This window comes from Echinops telfairi, unplaced genomic scaffold, assembly GCF_000313985.2.
Source record: "Echinops telfairi isolate 266 unplaced genomic scaffold, ASM31398v2 ScPeMD7_7420;HRSCAF=8458, whole genome shotgun sequence".
In the NCBI taxonomy this organism is placed as follows: domain Eukaryota; kingdom Metazoa; phylum Chordata; class Mammalia; order Afrosoricida; family Tenrecidae; genus Echinops; species Echinops telfairi.
In genome coordinates, this window is record NW_022111320.1 from 48,152,069 (window position 1) to 48,164,720 (window position 12,652).

At 53.9% G+C, this 12,652-nt stretch overlaps 1 protein-coding gene across 2 annotated transcripts in view; it reads left to right on the forward strand.

The window, feature by feature from the left end:
• Nucleotides 1–8,020: 8,020 nt before the first annotated feature.
• RTP3 (receptor transporter protein 3) overlaps nt 8,021–12,652 on the forward strand; it is a 5,406-nt gene continuing 774 nt past the window's right edge. Inside the window, exons 1-2 of one of the 2 annotated variants that reach the window (XM_045297631.1) lie at nt 8,021–8,282; nt 11,981–12,560. In XM_045297631.1, the coding sequence (XP_045153566.1) occupies nt 8,128–8,282; nt 11,981–12,560 (735 nt within the window). In that variant the 5' untranslated portion in view covers nt 8,021–8,127. Of the gene's footprint in view, nt 8,283–11,980; nt 12,651–12,652 lie in introns of both variants that reach the window. The other variant, XM_045297630.1, reaches the window with a different exon arrangement.

Below are 12,652 nucleotides of genomic sequence, written 5' to 3' on the forward strand. Positions count from 1 at the left end.
ACAATTGATGTACAAGTTGTTGTAAGAACTGTAAGAGCCCCCCAATAAAATGATTTATTAAAAGAGAGAGAGAGGGGTCCAAAAGGCAGCCCTTGCTGATGGGATCTCTTGTCAGTCATTGCCAAGTGACCTGTGCCAGCCGGTCCCCTCACCTGTTACCTTAAGAAACTGAGATAGCAATGCAAAGGTGTCTGAATGCTGTTAAGAGACCCACCAATAGACAGGCAGGTTGCTCCGGCCACTTTAAAGAACCGGTTGATGGTATCAGCCAAAGCAGTGCTGGGCCGGTACCGTGTGAAGTAACTTGCTGGAGGAGTGTAGGTCCCACCTGAACCTTGGTCCATGTAGTTGTTGATGTTACAGAGCAGGACAAAAGGGAAGCAACTAGAGCTACCACAGCCCGCCCCTTACTCCTCAACGACCTGGGTGACTTCTCTCTAGCACCAGATAAAACTTCCCAGGACGTGTTTCTCTACTTGCAATGCTGTCAACGTGACATACTTTCAAGATCGATCCACAGTGCAAATGCCTTCTCTAGCCACGTTCTTAAATCTAGACACTCAAATTGATAGTGCACGTAAGCCTTCACTTGTAAGAGTTGCCCATTTCTATGGTGGAAAAACGCCCCCCTCTGGCCGGTTTCAAGCTCTGGCACTGAATTGGGGGAATGCAAAGGGACAGAGACATCCTAACCATCGGAACAAACAACCCCCAGAGCGGCAGGACCGAGAGCAGAGGAAGGGCAGGGAGAGGGGGAGTTTTGGAAATCCCCGAAAACAGCCCCGAAAACAGCCGGCGCTCATGAGCCAGCCTGGCCCGGCTCCAAGACAACACTGTGGTCGCTCGTATTTGCTACTGAGTCGATTCTGACTCATGGTGACCCCACGGAGGCAGATCACGAGCCTGTTTCCCTCGGCCCTTCTAGGGAGCCACCCCTTCATCCAGGAGTCCAGCGATGAGCCATTTCTGCCCCACTCCCCACCCCACCCCCACCCCGGACCCCTATCCACCCAGTGTCAAGTCAATTCCAGCGCACAGCCAGCTTCTCAGACGGAGCAGCGCGGCTGCACAGGGCTTCCTCGGCTGCGTGCCTATGGAAGCTGACCACCACAGACTTTCCTCGGTGGAGGGGCTCGTGGATTCAGGCCACCCATCTTTGGGTTGGCACCCAAGTGCTTAATCACTACACTGCCAAGGCTCCTTCCAGAATGCCGTAAAGTGGAACTCCCTGTCATGGAGTCGGTTCTGGCTTCTGTCCGCCCTGCAAGACAGAGTGCAAACTACTCCTTGGGGTTTTGAGACTGCAGATCTGTGCAAGAGTAGAAAGTCTCATCTTTCCCCCTCAAAGCACCTGGTGGGTTCAAACTGCTGACCTTGCCGTTAACAGCCCAATGCATAAGCCACTACACTGCCAGGGCTCCTAGAACCCAATCACCCCTCTCCTAAATCTATGCCCAATGGAAAACTGCATATGTGTACACCAAACCGAGAAGCAGAAACTCTCATAGCAACGTTACCCACAAACATCCCAATTGTCAGTTGGCAGAAGCTGGGCTAGACGAGGGTAGTATATACATACTTCTGCGAATATACATTTCTGCATATATATAGTATATTTATATACACACAACACCTACATATATACATCTCTATATGTGTACTATACCATCCATACACTGCCATGTATATTTACTCCTGTATATTTAGGCTGTGTGTGCAAATATATGCACTGCACACATATACTCATGTGTATATAGACTACAACTATATACACACTTAAATGCATATACACTTCTGTATTACACCCATATGCAAAGGGAATCAAAATGTTTTGCTGCAAAATGCCAAAATGTGAAGCTATTGTTTCTCCACACGCCCTCCATCTAGGTCTGCACACTTCTGAAGGGAACATTTCCATCTCTCTAACGATTTCCCAAAAAATTCTGTGCCCTTCAATTTATACCACATCGAAATGACACCTTGGGCATCCTGGTGGGACAAAAACTGTGTTCCTTTTCAATGTTCTTTGAGTTTGGGAAACAAAAAGAAGTGTGAAGGGGGAAAATCAGGCTGCAGGATGGGTGGGGTAATGGTTCCCATGAAATCATCATAGGACAGCCCTGCTACTTTAGAAGATGCGCAGGTACATTGCTGTGATGGGAAAATTCCTCACTGCAACTTTCCTGGTCTTTTTCTCACCAGTGCGGTTTTATTTTTCCTTAAAGTTCTTGATTAGCTCCCACAATCATCCTAGACCCTTCCAGAAAGTCTATCAAGAGTCCCCTTTTTGTAGGCCCCCAAATTGTCACCAGAACCTTCTGAAATGACCCCTCTGCCTTGAGTTTAACTGGCCCAGCAGATTTTCCCTCAGATGTCACTCCTTTGATGAGGATCTTTTGATTGCTTTCTTTCTATTTCTTTCTTCCTTCCTTCCTTCCTTCCAGACACCCTAATGAGAGTAAGAGAAGCATCTTCCTATGAGAACTGTCTGCAACCACCCATGGTCAGTGTAGGGCAGGTGCTGTGCTGTAAGTGGGAGAGAAACCAGTCCCTTCCCTGCTGGAAAGGATGACAGGACGGTGGTCGACCAGGCCCCATCTGGTGCCCATGCATGGGAAAGACAGAGACCTGACTGGGGTGCAGAAGAAAGCAGACAGCTTCTGTGGCCAGAAAAAACCGAGGGAGAGAGAGATCCAGTTCCCAGCCTCTCCTCAAGGAATGTCCCAGGCTCAAGGCTTCCGCTTGGACAGATTAGACGGGAGATGCTAAGGCCGTGGCCGATGGTTCTCAACAAGAACGTGTTTCCTCTGTGATAGTCTTTCCGAAAACAAACACCTTCATCCAGTCCAAACTTGAGGCAAACTGCTGACAAACCACTCTCGGGAAGATCCTAGGGGATTTCTGATCAGGCTCCTCAAGTTCCCCAAGTCATAAAAAAAGCAAGCGAAGAACTGCAGATGCATGTGGCATCCTGGGTTGGATCTTGAAAGAGAAAACCCATTTCCATGAACCCTATTCCAACTCACAGCGAGCCTATTGGGTGGCTGGGCCTGTCCCACGGCGTTCCCAAGGCAGTGAGTCTTTACGAGAGCAGGCAGCCTCATCTTTCTCCCTCAGAGTGACAGGTGGCTTCAAACTGTTGACCTTGAGGTTAGCAGCCCAATGCATTACCCTCCACACCACGAGGACACTGAGTTTTGTTTTGCTTGGTTTTTTCCTGAAAAGGAAACAGCAGGTCAAATGAGCTTGAGAAATTCTGGAGGAACCTCCTGCCTGCCCCTTCCTCTTTGTGCCAGTTGCTGGTAACCCTTCACACGCCGGGGCTTAGAGGGGTCTCACTCTCAGCCTGTCTTCACCTGGGTAGTTGTCTGCAGTGCCTCTACCCCCGCCCCCGCCCCCACCTTTGAAAGGGCATCGCTTATACAGGAATTGGACCCCTCCTACTCCAGGAGGATCTGCCAAACGTAACTGATAACACCTTCAAAGCTCTATTTTTAAACAAGCATGCTCACAGGCACGGGGGGCTAGGGCTTCAATGGGTCATTTCTGGTGGACACCATTCCATCCATTGCCTGCCCTGACATCCATCCAGGTGGGATGAACAGGAGGTGGGTCTGGGCCTTGGCTTCTCTGCTCTGTGAAGGGTAGCCACAACTGATGCACCGCAAAGGATCAGGGGGCTCGGCCTCTACAGAGGCCAATTAATGCCTGCACTGCGGCTCTGCCCCCAGCTTCCTTAATCCCTAAAGCTCTGGCTGGGGCCCTAGGCTGCCTTCTTCCTGTCTTGGTCCAGAATGTAATTGGCCGAAGCCAAGGAGGAAGGCTCTCTCTCCTTGGTGTAGGCAGATGCTCCACAGAGCTGCTGGAGCTGGCTGTGCCAGCTACTTGTGACCAATATCAAGGTGCTGGGGTCCCTAGATCAAAAGGGCTCTGCTGCAGAGTGGGAGGGAGTGGGGACGGGCTGACCATTATTGGCAGAACGATCTGAGCCCTTCTGGGAACTGCCTTCCCACCAGGGACATGTCGTGTTGGGGGCAGTAGTGGTGGGTGCTGTGAGCAGAGGGCAGCCCCAGGGCCTCTGACTTCTGGGCAGCACCCTAGAGGTACACTGCTCCTGCAATTCCCTCTCCCCCTGGGCGAGGTGGCACCAAGATCACAGAACTTGCCTACAGAGTGGCTGGGGAGGGCCACAGGGTGTGCCCCCCACCGCGAGGGGCAAGTGCCTCGTTGGTGTTCCCCACGACTGCCAGCTCTCTCCTCCCTCTTCCCTCCCTCCTCGTTCTTCCCTTGCTTCTGCTCTCACAAGACCCCAACTGCCCTGGTGGCGTAGTAGTGGTTCCACGTGGTGGTTATGCATTGGGCTATGATTCGAAAGGTCAGCAGTTTGAAACCACCAGCTGCTCCGAGGGAGCTAGACGGGTCTTTCGACTCCCTTAACAGAGTAAAGAGTTGCCGTCTCGGAGATCCACAGGGACAGTTCTACCCTGTCCTCCAAGGTTACTCTGAGTCAGCACGGCCTCCATGCCAGGCCCCACTCCAACTGGGCCACCATGCCTCTGTCTGCTTACAAACCTGGACCCCTTCTGCTCTGCCCCCTTTCCCGTGGCCCTCTTTAGCCACTGGCAGGGTGAGACGTTCGAGGGGAGTGGTCCCAACTCAAAGAACACTTGGTTCCAGAGGGCCCGTCTGGTGCAGCCTGCCCTCGGGCAGCATGGTCGAGACTGCTGAGGAGCCACCCCACAGGGTGAATGAAGCCATTTGGATGTCTTCATTCTGCGGGCTTTTCAAATCACCGTTCTATGACCTGTACCCCAGAAAGTCAGAAAAGGGCACGACACCTGTACAGCGAGATGAATCGTTACAGAATGACGGTTTCCACGTAACCGCCAACTGAGACGAGGGGGAAGAAAAACACAGAGCAGACCCAGCACCCTAAAACACCACTCCGGCCCTCCATCAATCACGTCCCTGCCCCTCCCCGAAGTGCACACTCTCCTGTCTTAGGATAGCATGGGCTCATTTTTACCTTTGGGAGCATCCCAAGAATGCTGTCAAGGTGGCTTGTGCTCTTTGCCGTCAGCAGGGTGTGTCACCAACAGTCATTAGCTTAGGAGCTTGGTGAAGCAGGTCCAGGTGGGGTATTGAAGGCAAGCAATGCAAGGCGCACAGGAGCCACCAGCCTCAAGTTCAAGCGATGTGCACACCAGCAGCATGGTGAAGCAGGTCTGGAGGCTCTAGCTACAGGATCCACGGGTTGACTTGGCCCATAGGTAGTGTAGCTGACAGGCTGAGGCAGAGAACTAGCTGAAGCAGCAGCACGCGCCAATCACCAGAAAGCAAGGGGGGTGGGGTGCAGAGGGGCAGGCCTTGCAGAGCCATTTATCTCTTTGCGTTTCAATCAAACTGCAACTTGATTAATCCCACGTTTCTATTGGCCAGGTTGGCACAATAAACCTAACTACCATAAGACCTACAGGGAGGATATTCCGAGAAACAAGAGCTTCACATGCTACTATTTTTGCCTAATGAAGTTTTCTATGACTTTTAACAATACTCTTTTTTCAACAGTTATTGGCACATAATTCAGATACCATACAGTGCAATGGTTCAATCACATCAAGAAGAGTTGTACCATCAGCACCACAGTTTTAGGACCTTTTCTTCATGGTTGTACTCATCGTTATTAGCTCCCCACTTCCTACCAATCTCCCCTGCCACACCCCTAAAGAATCATGAATCCAATTACTGTAGATTTATTTATCCTGGATTTCTTATACCAAAAAATGTTAAAAGGGAAAAAAGGAACTCTAACAAGATTAACAAAGTAAAACAGCTAAAAATCTCAGTTGAAAAGAAAGTCAAAAATACTAGCACTAGAATAAATGTGAATGGCTAACAAGAGAGACCAAATGATGGGGTGCTAAAGTTTAACCTACCTGCATCTTCAACAATCCACTTTACAAGGCTTGCTGCACATTAACAAAGCCATTCACATCCCTGGTCCATGGTCAGAGGGGATGCACCAGGGGCTTAATCCACATGTATTTTCCCTTGACTATTTTTTTAAAAACTGAAACACCTTTGAAATGGTCACAAGGGAGATCAAATGGTAAGATATTACCTTTTGACCTAACCAAGTCTGCCTTCATAGACTTCAGCCAGAGGAGGGCCTGCTGAAGATGGAGCTGTCCTCTGGGGACAGTCCGCGCACGGCCGTCTGTGCACAGACCCTGGAGATTCCGAACGGAGAATCCCGTCCACTGGCCCAGCCCTACAGCTTGCCTGGCTCATCTCCCCCGGGGGCAGTGGGAGAGGGTGGAGCACGGACTCTAGGTTTGTTCTTGCTGGTGGCCTCTCACCCACCTGGGAACCTCGTAGCTTCCTCTCCTGGGGACACAGGGCCCGGATCAGCTTTGGGTGTCCTTGTTGAAAGACTGGGATCTGTATCTCTGTCCTCCCCGAAGGGACGGATGGAGCACACGGACCCTATCAAACTAGAACTCTGACCCCGATCCCAGCACGTCTTCCAGAGGTGAGGTCGCTGTCTGCAGCATCCAGTCCAGGAAGCCAACCAACATCCCTGTAGCTCAAAGGAAGTAACAACAACTTCCCTGCCATGGATCGAGACATGGCAGCATCCCTGTAACAACCCCCCAAAGCAGGCAAATAGAACAACCTCACTGCCGTTGATTCCATACCAACGCACAGCAAACCTGTCAGACGGAGTAGAACTGTCCCTGTGGGTTTTGAGACCGTAGGTCTTCACAAGAGCAGAAAGCCCCATCTTCTCCCTCGGAGGGACTGGTGGTTTCTGAGGCTTGCAACCCAGCCCATAACTCATGATGTCACCACGGCTCCTGAGTCTGTAACTCAAAACCCACTGCCATCGAGTCAATTCCGACTCCTATTGGAGTCCCTCCAGGACAGGGTAGAACCGTCCCAGTGGGTTTTTGAGACCGTAACTCTTTATGGCAATAGAAATCCTGGCCCTTCTCCCACAGACCAGCTGATGGTTTCGATCTATTAACCTTCTGGTTAGCAGCCCGTGCACAACCACTGGGCCACGAGGGTCCCATGCCTAAAACAGCCAGGGCTCCCTTAATAACTGACAGCTTCCTTAATTTTAACTACCGCTTCCAACTTAGGACCGGCCAGAGAAAACCACATCTGCCTCCCTTGCCGATTACATAGGTAGCCCTGGTGGCACACTGGTAAAATGCTCAGTAGCTAACGATGAGTTGGGTGGTTGGCCAACCCACCAGCCACTCGATGGGAGACAGATGGGACAGTCTGTTTCCATCCAGATCAGAGACTCGGGCAGCTTAGAGGGCAGCTCTGCTGTGTCCTATCAGGTCGCCATGAGTCAGATCCAGCCCCAGGAATGGAGAGGGTGAGGAACTAATTACTAGGACACCCCACTTCTAGCCAGCACCCCCTCCCCACTTCAACTTCTCCAGACATGGAGAAAGCCTTCCCTTCTCTTGCTGTAACGCTTGTCCACTTCCCCTGCTTGCTTTTGAGTCTCTGCCAAACCCCAGTCAAACGACTGACCCCCTTGCTACCACAGGCTCTGGGTAAATAGCCTTTGTGGACCTTGTTTGGATGGGTTTGTTGGTCCATTTTCACACCACTGACAGCCGAGGCCTCGGACAGCCTGGGGTCTTGGATCACTAAGCCATGGAGCGTTCGGAAGGAAAGCATGGGGCAGAAGGCCAAGGCCTCCCTCTCCTCCCCCATGGGAGCACAGCTGCCCAGTGGGTAGGATTTCCCAGTGCGTGAACTAGAAAAGGCAGCTGCTGCCTCCCACCAAACGCAGGCTCAGGGGCACGAAGCTGCGTTCCAGGCTGCCCGTCGTCGTTCCACAGCAGGCTGGCCAGAAGCCCACTCATCCTGCCTCGAGGGGAGCTCTTCCCTGGAACATTCTAGCGGATAAACTCGTGCATCCTCTGTCTTCCCTCCCAGTAGAGCTCAGTGCTGATCTACAAACTTGCAACTGGCCTCTGTCTTCGGGGCAAAGGGCAGGTCCACAGGCTGACGTCCACAGGCTGACGACTCCCGTACACAGGGGGAGAGCAGAGAGGACTCATCTCCTGCTGTGAATCCCTGGCCCACCTGGTGAGCTCGGAGATGGGTGAAGACGTAGCGGCGTGGGAACAAATGTTCCAGGAATTGATGCAGGAGGTGAGGCCTTGGCACACGTGGACCCTGACCCTGGACAAGAGCCTCCTTCCCAACGTCCTGAAGTCGGGGTGGAAACAATACCAGCAGTGGACCTTCGCCAAGTGAGTGGGGAATTCGAGGAGGGAGCCCCCAGGAAATGCTTACTTCTTCCTTGCCCCCTGACTTGTGTAAGGAGCCCCCGCGGCCAGCGGTCAAGCGCTTGGCACAGTGTGTGGTTCGAACCCCGCAGCCACCCCATGGGAAAGAGAGATGGCTTCCACCCCCATAGATTGCTGACAGCCTCGGGAACCTTCCTGGGCAGTTCTGCCCCGTCCTGTCCTGTCGCTATGAGTCACAATGGCCTGGACAGGGGTGGGTTTGGGTGTGGATTTGGGGGTATTGTTTCCTGCGGTTGGGTGCTATCCACACGCCCGCTGGTCCGTTCTTTCCCCCGTGTCTCTAGTCCTATCCTCTTCCACTTTGATTCAGAGCTGTGGGATTATTGCTAGTTTTTCCTTCATTTCGTCAGAATGGTCTTGGCGAGCATCCCTGAGCCTTGGGATTGCGGCTTCTGGTCAACCCCCCACCCCACCCCCACCCCTCTATTTCAATCTATTGTTTCCCCCCTCCAGTTGCTTCAAGTAGTGAGACCATCCCTGTCATCTCCTTGGGGGGAGGATCTATGGTCCTTCCCCACCCCCCTCCTTCAGGAGCTCTTCGGGGTCCACATCTGGTTGCCGCGGTAATTGGGTTGTTTTCTCCTGGTTCTCCAGGCGGGCGGACAGAGATTGACCGCTGCTTCCAAGAGATAGTGTTATTGTTTGTTCATTTGGCTTTTTACATTTGTCTCTAAATACAAGGTAATCCCCCTCCACCCCTGTGGAACTCGGGTAGTCAAAGGTGGCCCTGAAATTTGGCACCTGTCCACCCTGAGCAGCAAGCAATGAAACACGGCCTCCCTCCAAGTCCTGGTTTTCAGGCTGGGTCCCAAGTGGCCAGGGGACGTCTGGCAATGATTGACCAAACCGGTGTGGGCGCAAGAGCCCGCTGGGGCCCGCTTGGCCCAGGGCCTCTCAGTCCAGAGCCTGTGAATCCTCCCAGCCAAGTTCTGACTCAACCTCTCCCCAGCACTGTTGGGGTAGCAGTGCTACTAAGTGGAAGGGGGTTGCTGTCAGCTCACCACTACGGTCCAGGAATCTCCGGTGTCAGGCCGGGTGTCACAGAAATCCCAGCTTCTGTTGGTCACTTCCTCCCCACAGGTGCTGTCGCACTGTGGGTGATTGGCTGTGGTTCTCAGGGGGAGGCTCTGGAAGCCAGGCTGCTGCAGATCTCCTGCAAAGATTTTTCTCAGGAGAGGGATCAAGGGCGGCTGGTGTTGGAATACAGAATGGAGTGCTGACCGGAAGGTGGGTGGTTTGAATCCACTCGAGGTGCCTCGTAGGAAAGACCAGGTGATCTGTAGCTGAACAAATCAGCCGGTGACAACTGACAACGCCAGGAGGACGGAGCTGCTGGGACACACGCCGGCCGGTCGCGCTGGTTCCCAGCCCTCTCTGTGGCGGCTGGTTTGGCTTTTGGAATTCTTGTTGCTATTCCGACAGCATTCCATTCTTGCAAATTGAAAAAACATGAAAAACGACAGGGAGTATAGGACGTCTCATTCAAGACGTTTAGCTTGGATAGAATCGTGTTTCTGGTGACATGGAACCCCCAAAGCCCTGGCAGCCTCTCAGGGCCTGGATCCAGAGAGACCGGGCTGGGAGGGCTGCGGAGGGGGCGGGAACAGCCTGGAAAAGAGAAGGGAAGCGCGGTGGATTCTCCATGAAGCATCTGGCGGTCCAGGCTTGGCACATAGCTCTCGGCTTTGGGGCACTCGCAGGCCCACCATGGAGCCCCCATGAGGGAAGATCCGCCCCCAGCCCACCCCGTACTACAGGGACAGCCCGGGGGAGCAGGGGATGCTGAGCCCCCAACAGCAGGCTTTCCCTGGGCTGCCCTGAGCACCAGAAGCTTTCTTTTAAAGGCGTGCTCTAAGTGGTCCTCCAGGGAGCCAGGTGGCACTGTGGGTTAGGTATTGGACTGCCAGCAGTCGAGTCAGTGGTTCAAACTCACCAGTTTCTCCTCAAGAGAAAGATGGGATGATTTGCTCCCATAAAGATGTCCAGCCTCAGAAATCCCATACAGGGTCACTATGAGGTGGGCTTCATTTGATGGCAGTGGGTTAAGTCATTTGAAATCTAATACTCTTGCACACAAAGGGTGGGGTGCTGGGACAGGCTCCCAGGACCCTGGGGCTCGTGTTCCTGGCTCCCCTGCCGCTCCCCTCTGGGAGCAGACCTGAGAGACAGAGCAGAGGTTTCCCCGGGCCGTGAGCTGGCGTCAGGAGCCTCGGAGCCAAGTCTGGGTCCATTTGATTTGAACTCTGCGCTGGCCCAGGAGCAGAGCAGCCTCCCCCTGGGCTGGGCAGGAGAACAAGCCTCAGACCCCTGGCCAGCGCTGCCTCTCTGAGCACCTCCAGCAAGGTCATACTCTGGGGGGATCACAGCTTGCCATCATCCCACGTGATCTTCACAATCCCCCCTGCGAGGTGGTGCTGGGATCCTGATACAGGGGTGAAGCAGCACAGACCAGCTCCCCCTGGCTTTCCATCCCAGCCTTCGGGGTACCCCTGTGTTAAGTCCGCAAGGCCAGGCTGGGCCAGGTGACGTAACAGACCCAGGAATAGCAGCCGCTCACCCACAGCTTTCAAGGACAATGAGGAGGAAGAGAGAGCCAGAAGGGTTCTTGCATGGGCTTCTAAGGTCAGACCAAGAAGTAGCATCTATTTCTTCTGCTCACATCCCAGGGGCCCACTGGTCACACAGCCCCAGTGGAACGGTAAGCAGCTGGGACGTGTGAGGGCCTGCAGAGAGAATGTGGTCTGCAGTCAATTCTGTCGTGATGCCAATGCCAACCTCACCCATCATTCCCACCCTGGATGCGGCCAGGAGCTTCCCTGCCACCTTCTCTGTCGTCGCCCACCTGTCCTTACAGACACCTGTGCAAACCTCTTAACTCAGAATACTGCTCTCCTCCCTGACTGAGTGGAGGTGGCCTTCTCTTCCTGTACCCTGTCTGAGACCGGGCCCGTGCACCATGAGAAGTTTCCCGGGCAACCTTAAGCAAAGGCATTGGGGGGGAGGGAAGCCGATGAAGAGCAAGCCTGACGCTGGGAACTCCCTGGGACCCTGGGAGGTCAGGGAGCCCTGGGAAGCCGAGGTAAGGTGCTGCTCTGTTCCTAGGACCCAGCCCTTTCAGGGTCCCCCCACCCCACCCCCCGATCAGTGAGTCTGGGACACCCACTGGCATCTACTGGTGGGTCTCAGTTCAAGGCTCCAGGGAGCGGCCGGTGTGGCTGGCGTTGCAATTGCCCAATCGGTGTGGTCCATGTGACGCCCCGTGGAAAGCGGCCTCCGTGTGAGGTTGGGAGACTGAGCTCTCACCCTGGCTCTGCCTCTTCAGCTCACTGGGTTTCTGACCGTGCTGGATTCTGTGCCCGCCTCACCTCTGCTCTGCCCGGGCGGGATTTCGGAGATGTTCCAAGCTGCCATCCGTCAGCTCCGACAGCTTGTGACTCACTCCTTTCACGGGAGACACCTGGGAGCCATCGACTAGAGACAGGAAGGACAGGCTGGGTGATTTCTCTCACCGTGAACCTAGGGCCCCAAATCAAGCTCTCTCTCCACGTTGTTCGAGCATCCCCTCCTGCAGGCCACAAACAGCTCCAACGTCTGGTCGGACGGAGGCCAGGTGATGACGGTCTTCTTTTCTGCCCCTGCAGGTTTCGATGCTCCTCTTGTTCTCGCGACTGGGCCTCTGCCCAAGTTCAGATCCTCTTCCACATGGTCTGGAGCAAGGAGTTGTCCAGGGGGCAGGTGAAGATGAGAGTGTTTGCCCAGAGGTGTCAGAAGTGCTCCCAACCTCCTTTTGAGGTTCCGGAGTTCACCCAGGAGAACATGTCACGGATCCTGAACAACCTGGTGCTCCGAATTCTGAAGACCTGCTACAAAGAGGGATTTAAATTGATGGAGGTGATCCCCGCGATCAAGGACATCTCTCTCAAAGGGCCACATGACAGCGATAACTGCGAGGCGTGTCTGCAGGGATGTTGTGCGCAGAGCAAGTTAGGGCCATGCCCGCAGACTCCCATGCCACCTCCACCTCCAGTCCCCTATAAGGACGCCAAGGAGCCCAGGGTTGCTGCTACAATGATCGACCTCACCTCCCTACTCCCTAAAACAGAGAAGATCCTTAGGCCAACCATTGGCCCCAAAGTTTCTGAGTATCCCAAAGCTTCCAGGGCTCCCGAGACTGGCAGCGTCTCAAGATCCTCCGCTGCATCAAGATTGCCAGCCCATCAGGTGTCGTGCCTGGGTTCACCTGTTCCCAAGATCACCACTCAACTGCCTTCCTCCACAGACAGAAGCACGCCAAGATTGCCAACCCACCAGGT